General features: G+C 48.6%; 1 protein-coding gene across 1 annotated transcript; it reads right to left on the minus strand.

The window, feature by feature from the left end:
* Positions 1–4,537: 4,537 nt before the first annotated feature.
* Positions 4,538–5,599, minus strand: LOC123030502 (slit homolog 2 protein-like). Its single transcript, XM_044444513.1, has one exon. The coding sequence runs from the start codon at positions 5,597–5,599 to the stop codon at positions 4,538–4,540; it is 1,062 nt and encodes a 353-aa protein (XP_044300448.1).
* Positions 5,600–6,860: the final 1,261 nt, after the last annotated feature.

The following is a 6,860-nucleotide window of genomic DNA, read 5'->3' on the forward strand; positions in this document are numbered from 1 at the left end:
TTTCAGGCAGAGGAATTTCTGCGAGCAGAACCGTTCCTCTCGAGGAAGACAGGCCCTGGACCCAACCCACCACTGGCAGCTGCCTGTTCTCCCCTCGCAGCCAGGGGAGAAGATGGTTCCTCCAGGGGGGCTGCTTTCCACTGGCAGGAGGACCTCTTACTCAGCAGCTGCCCCAAATGCTCTAGGGGGTGTGCAGAAATGGGGGGGCCCTCAGGGACTCTCCCATTGCCAGCACTGAAGCGAAATTCAACTACCAGTAGCACCACCTTCGGTCCGAAATGGTGGCAGGACACCATCTCGTCCTTTGCCTTAGGCAGCCAGACATTTTAAGCCAGCCCAGCCCTGACCACAGGACGGAAAAGGGTGGCAGCCACAAGACGTGGCGTGGATGCAGCTAAGCCTCCCCTCACTGGACGAAAGGAACACTGGGCAAGCCTGCACGCAATTCGCGGCAGCCGCACGTGCAGTCAAGCAGCCGGGGCAGGATGCCTCCCTCTCCTCCCGTCACTCTTGTTGTGACAAATTCCAGAGGGGCAGCGGTGTGTGAGTCTGCCGTAGCAAGTCTAATACAGACTCTTGTGGCATCTTAAAAAAACAATAATAGCAGATTTATTGAGGCGTATGCCATCAAGACTTATGTCATAATAAATCTGTTAGTTGTTGAGGGACCACAAGATTTGTTGGTATCATTTCCTGTGGGCCCCAACAGCTAAATACCTCCTGCTGATTAGACATCATTTTTCTTGGAAGATGTTCTCCAACCTATTACAAGGCATCTGATGCCGGAGCGCACCAATGGAGGAAAAACGGAGGTAAGAAACGGTTCCAAAGCATGTGGAATGGTCAGGAAGGCAGGGTGAGGTGCTCCCTCTGGTGGGAGACAGCTGCCACTGCAGGGAGACGGCGCTGTTGTCTCGCTCCAGGCAACAATCGATAAAACATAAGCTGAAATCAGAACTTCCAGAAATGCCAAGCAACATGTTTGTTTGCGCTGCGCATTTTTAAATGGAAATTTAATCTAGAAATGGAAACATTACGCTTGTTCCTCCAGGAAGTATAATTCATGTTTAGCCACAGTTTGTACAGTAATTTAAAAAAGACATCTCCTTGGTATTAAACAAGTACAGTATAGATTTTAGGAGGCGAAGAAGAGAAATCAAAGCAGCTGAGTAGGGGGATGCTAAAAGGAGAGGGATCTAAGTGCCACATGCAGATTCCAGGTGAGTCTACTCCTGCCAGAACAAAGCTTTGTGACCAAAGAAAGAAGTTGCGGCCTCTTTCATAGAACCAGCAACTGAACCATCTTTCTTGCAGGGCCCTCCCAGCAGAGCTCTAATGAAGGACGCCGAATGTGTGTGCGCACGACGGAGACCAAGTGGAGAGGCCGGCCTGCATCCAGCTTTTATAACCCTGTCCCTTCTCATAGCACATCCAGCTGCTGAGGGCCAACAGTGAAATAACTCTGGGAAATAAGAGGGAAGTTCTCACTGTGTTTAAGGCAGTGCCAAGGTTGGCAGGATGTACACAAAATGTTTAGGGAGTGGAGGCATTAAAAGAAGAGGGTTCCAGCAACATCCCAAGGAGGACCAAGCAAAACGTCCTCCATTTTCAGTGACCACAAAATTCTGAATGTCTGTTTTCAGGGGGAGGGCACTGAATAGGGAGGGAGTATCCTGAAGAGAACATTGCAAGCCAGATGGGAACCGTTTTGTACTGCAACATTTTGTTGCAGGGCTCGTACCTTCTATAATATTGAGGGTGTGTCTTCCTTTTCAGTATAGTAGAGATCTTTTTTAATTCAATCTTGGACTGCCCAGAATGCCCAGTTGCTACCTTCAAAAAACCCACATGATTCCAGGATCCCTGACTAGGCTTTGTATAATGGAAGTAACTGATTCCATTTGATCTGCTCTGGTGCTTGGAGATCTCAAGAGAAAGCCACCTCATCAGGTTTGACAACACTAAACTGGGTAGACCAGTGCTCTGATTTTGTATAAGGAGACTTCTACTGTGGCCTTAAACTGAAGGCCAACTTTCTCATCTTCAATATCTCCAGATATTTGGAATTTTCCCTGATTGCAATCTTTGGTGTGCGCAAACAAGAACAAGTTTTTTTAAAGAGTTGGGCAGCACCCAGACCAAATGTAAGAGGATATTCATGGCCACAAAAAACACATCAATCTTAGGACAAGTTTTGTTCTCAGTTTGCTATTTGCAAGGACTGCTGGGTGAACAGAAATGTCCACCAACAACTACAGACTTAATTCCAAATGTTACACAACAAAACTGATTTAATGAAATAATTTACAAAGAATACATATTATTTAATACAGTGGACAGAGTTTTCCAGAAGTCTTCTCACTAACTAGGCTAGGAGCTCTTCTGGTGGCTTGCTTTACTCTTGTAGCATTTCTTCCACAGAATTGTGCAAATTCAGTGTTCTAATGCAACTCCATAGTTTTATTCTCCTGCAAGGGGGAAAAAAATCCTCATCCTCAGACTGGTTCTCAAATTGGTTATAAGAGCAACTAACTGATTATTTGCTCCAGAAATATTCCTAACATCTTTTCAGCTGAGCTATATTTGCAACTAATATGAGAAAATCAGCCTAGAATCTAGAATCAGCCTTCCCAACCTCCAGAAATGTTGGACTACAATTCCCATCAACTTGAGCTGATGGCCTGGCTGGGGATAATGGACATGTAGTTCAATACATCCAGGGAATGTCTATCAGAAGGGCTATTCGAGTCCCCGTGTTCCAACTGATGCGAGGCCGCATTATTACAGACTTCCAGGCAAGCCTTAAACATTCACTTATTTATGTCGGTATCTAATTCGGTTAGGACTTCACGGGGACTGCTTTGTATATAGCGCCACCTGGCGTTCTCCGTTGATTTTGATATCTTTGCTGTTACTATTATTGTTCATTGGGTGTTATAGTTTGTTGCATGCCAGCTTGGGGGAGTTTGTACTCCCAAAAGCAGCTTATACCTCGCTTAAAGAAATAGAATACACTAGACTAAGGCACCCATCATCCCCAGACAGCATGGCCATTGGGAGTTGTAGTCCAGCACCTGCTTAGATGCCAGGCTAAGGAAAGCTACTGTACCCCGCAAAAGCATATGTCTCAAGGTTTGGGGGTGAGGGTGGGTGAATTACTCCTCTTCAGCAGAACCTACACTAGGATGGAGAAGGAATCCTAAACACAAACCTGTAAGGAAAGAGCACACTATACTACCAAGTAAGCACAAGTTGGAATACCTTCCACAATCAATTTAAAGAGACCCTCACAAACACCCCCGGGAGAACAGAAGCTGCTGATGAGAAATGTAGGCAGTTTTCAAATATTTACCTACTGTGTTAGTACGGAGCAGTAATTGAAATAAACAGCAATCACCCATATGCTGAGATGGTATGTGTGCAATCTGTACAACAGGTTTGTGTGTGTGTGAGTGAGAGAGAGAGAGAGAGGTGGGAGAGAGCCCCAGGGACAGCATCCTGCCTGGGGTGCGTGCAGTGGGTTGCTCTTTGGGGGGCAGCAAAGTCCAGGGCTGGGTCAGCAGCTCCACATGCAGAGCAAACAGATCAGCTGGCATCTCAGGGAGGTCTGCCTAAGCCAGCCCCACCTCTGAAGCCCGGGGGGCACTGAGAGGCAGGACTGACCAGCCTTCTTCCAGTGAGGGACCTGCCAATATCTTGGACTGCAATTCCCAAAATCCTCAGAAAGCATCCTGGTAGGGCATGATAGGAGTTGCAGCCCAAAACCTCTGGATGGTGCCCAGTTGGGAAAGCTTGCAGTAGACAAAAACTAAGAGGACCAATGGTCTGGCTTAGCATAAAGCAGCCCAGATAGGGAGTATTTCACGGAGAGAGCCTCTCTGGGCATAATGCCGCCATGCCCCTCTGCCACAGCCAGGCACGCTTGCTGAGCCCATCCAGTCCATGCCACCCTACCAGCCTAATCCCTGCAAGTCTGACCCCTTGCACCCCGTTCCACAAATGCCTGACCCTTACCCAGGGTGCTGGTTCCTGCTTTTCGAGGTTCCTTGGACAAGGCCCCCTCCCCTGGCCTTTCTCTCCATGAATCTACCTTCTCACCACCGTCATCACACCTGTTCCTCATCTGCTTTCTCATCATTGCGACCACTTGCTTGTTTGAGAGTCCAAAAGCAATTGGGGAGTGTTTCTACACAGCTTACAAAAAAACGGTTCAGACCCTTCCAAACACCTTCTCACAGAGCTTGGGAGAAGATGAACTTACTGCAATAGACAGGAAAGATGCAGAAAATGGGAAAGGCAGAGCTGGAACCCTACGCACAGCAAATAAGGCAGCTGGACCCAATGCGATACCATCCGGACGTCTGGGACTACAGTTCCCCTCAGCTCCTGTCAGCATAACCAATGGCCGGGGTGAGGGGAACAGTAGTAACACACCACTTGGAAAGCACCACACTGATAAAGAACAAAAGAGGGCTTGATGGACACCAGAATACCATCTCTTTTCCTTTGCCACCCTTCCCGCCACCACTTCCACATCTCATTTGTCCTGTGAATCAAACGGCCCCTCTGACTCATTCCAGTTCTTCTCCTGGTTCTTCTTCCTGTTCCTCTCTGCCATGACAATGGCAGCAATCACGGTCACCAGGACAGTGACAGTGATCACTAAGACAGTGGCTGTCTCAGCCACACACAGCTGGCTGTCCACTGAAGTGAGAGGAGAGCCTGCCAGCTGCCAGGGGCTGGAGCAGGTGATGTTCTCGTAGTCATCCACATGAAGGTGTCGGACACTCACGATCTTGCCAAAAACCCGTTGGAGGTCACAGTCACATGCCCAGGGGTTTCCGGCCAGTTGGATGTGGGTGCTGATGGTCTGGATGTTCAAGAAGGTCTTAAATTTGAGGTGGATGATCTGGTTGTCAGTCAGGGCCAGAAGGTTCATGTTGTGAAGTGAAGTAAAAGCCTCTACCTCAATGGAGCTGATGTTGTTGCTCTGAAGCAAAAGGACCTCCAGGTTCTGCAGCATGAAGAAAAAGCCATTGTGGATAACAGTGAGCCTGTTTGACTGGAGGTAGAGGTGTCGGAGCCTGGAAAGGCCCCGGAATGTGCCTCTCTCGATTGATGTCACCCGGTTGTGGCTCAGATCCAGCTTCTCCAAGTTCTCCAAGAACTGCAGGCTTTCAAAGCCCAAGGCCACCAAATGGTTGTGGGCCACCTTGAGGTCCTTCAAGGATGTCAAGTCATCTGAGAAGTCATGTGGCAAGTGGGCCAGGAGGTTGTGACTGAGGTCCATCTTCTCCAGGGAGTTCAGGGACTTGAATGCGTTAGGCCAGATCTTAGAAATGGAGTTGTGGGACAGAAGAAGGATCCTCATCAGCCACAGAGTGTCCAAGCAGCCTCCCTCCAGTCCACTCAAGTTGTTGTGCCTCAGGTCCAGCATCCAGGTGCTGTGAGGGACACCATGAGGGATGTGGACCAGGTACCGGCCATGGCAGTCCACAAAACTGGCAGATTCATAGCAGAAACATGAGTAGGGACAGGCCTTGGAAGCATGGACCACAAGCACACTCAGAGCAAGGAGAGCTACAAACAGGGGAGCCATTCCTGCAAGAGTGACTGTCACTACACCCACGCAAAGCCCACAGATGAACAGGTAGGAAGGGAGTAGAGTTCAGTGAGCTGGCACTCATCCAGATCTGTTGTCAGCTCCTGGGGCTGGGAGAAGAGGGTCAGATTTCTTCAGAGGAACCCATAACAAAGAGCTCTTTGTCAACTGATTAGCTAAGAGCTTCCTTGGACTTTAGCCTTGGAGAACAACAGGCAACTTGAGTGAACAAGAGCTGAGGAAATGGATCTGAGAAACCTGTAATTGGAGCAGAGGCACTTTCCGGCAAGACGGAGCAGTCCTATATCATTTGGACTCCCTTTGTCTCCGCTTCCAGTTCCAGCTGCTTCTGCAGCTTTGATAGCCTAAGTCCAAGACAGAAGTTTAGGCTTTGCCTGTTATCTTCTGGAGAGATGTGCTAATGAAAGAAAAAGCAAAGACAACAATGTCTGGCAGGTTTATACAGGAAGGAGCTGAGACCAGGGGGCAGAACAAGCACGGACATCCCCTTCCATCTCCCCAACCACTTCAGGCTTTGATGGCATTAATCACAGAGTGGTCAGCAAAAGGCACGTTTCTCTTCTCCTCCACCCCATACACACTTCCTTCACTTTCCCTTCTGCTCAAGGTATTTCTTGAATCAAGCCGTAGTTTGATCAGCAAGCAGCCACACAATGTCCTTCAGTGTTGCACGTGAACCCTAAAGCACTGAAGGAAACAGCAGAACCTGCAGAACTCGTGGATTAGATGTTCTCAGCCCTAGGATCAAATGATCTTCTCTCCCTTCTCCATATATTTACAAATAAGGGTGTCCTTAGGAGGGTCCCCCGTTTGCAAAAAGATACGCAAAGAGAGACTTGGAGCATGTGTGGATTAATGTATCCACATTTGTGCTTTGGGGGGCAGGTCCCATAGGTCCAGTTCTCTTCAGTGCTAAGCCAGGTTCCGGGAAAAGATCCACCAGAGGACATGTTCTAGAGATCCCACACACACAACCCTGGAACTGGCGATGAAGTTAAAGTGACCATCAGAAAGCAGCACTAAATTCATGAAGTGCTTCTGAGGTCAGCACCAGCTCAAGGGCAATCAGGATGACCTTCTTGCCAGATGTTGTAGGATCTGTGCATATGCGGGGATTACGGCTGAGAGAGGCAAAAGCCAGTCTGGCTTGTTCTATTTAGGCTGTAACTAATCCCCAAGCGGAGGGTGGCTGAGCAGGAGCCTGGAGAGACTCGAGATCTTTGTCAGACAGGACGCA

Source organism: Varanus komodoensis, unplaced genomic scaffold (genome assembly GCF_004798865.1).
Source record: "Varanus komodoensis strain SLA01 unplaced genomic scaffold, ASM479886v1 scaffold45, whole genome shotgun sequence".
NCBI lineage: Eukaryota > Metazoa > Chordata > Lepidosauria > Squamata > Varanidae > Varanus > Varanus komodoensis.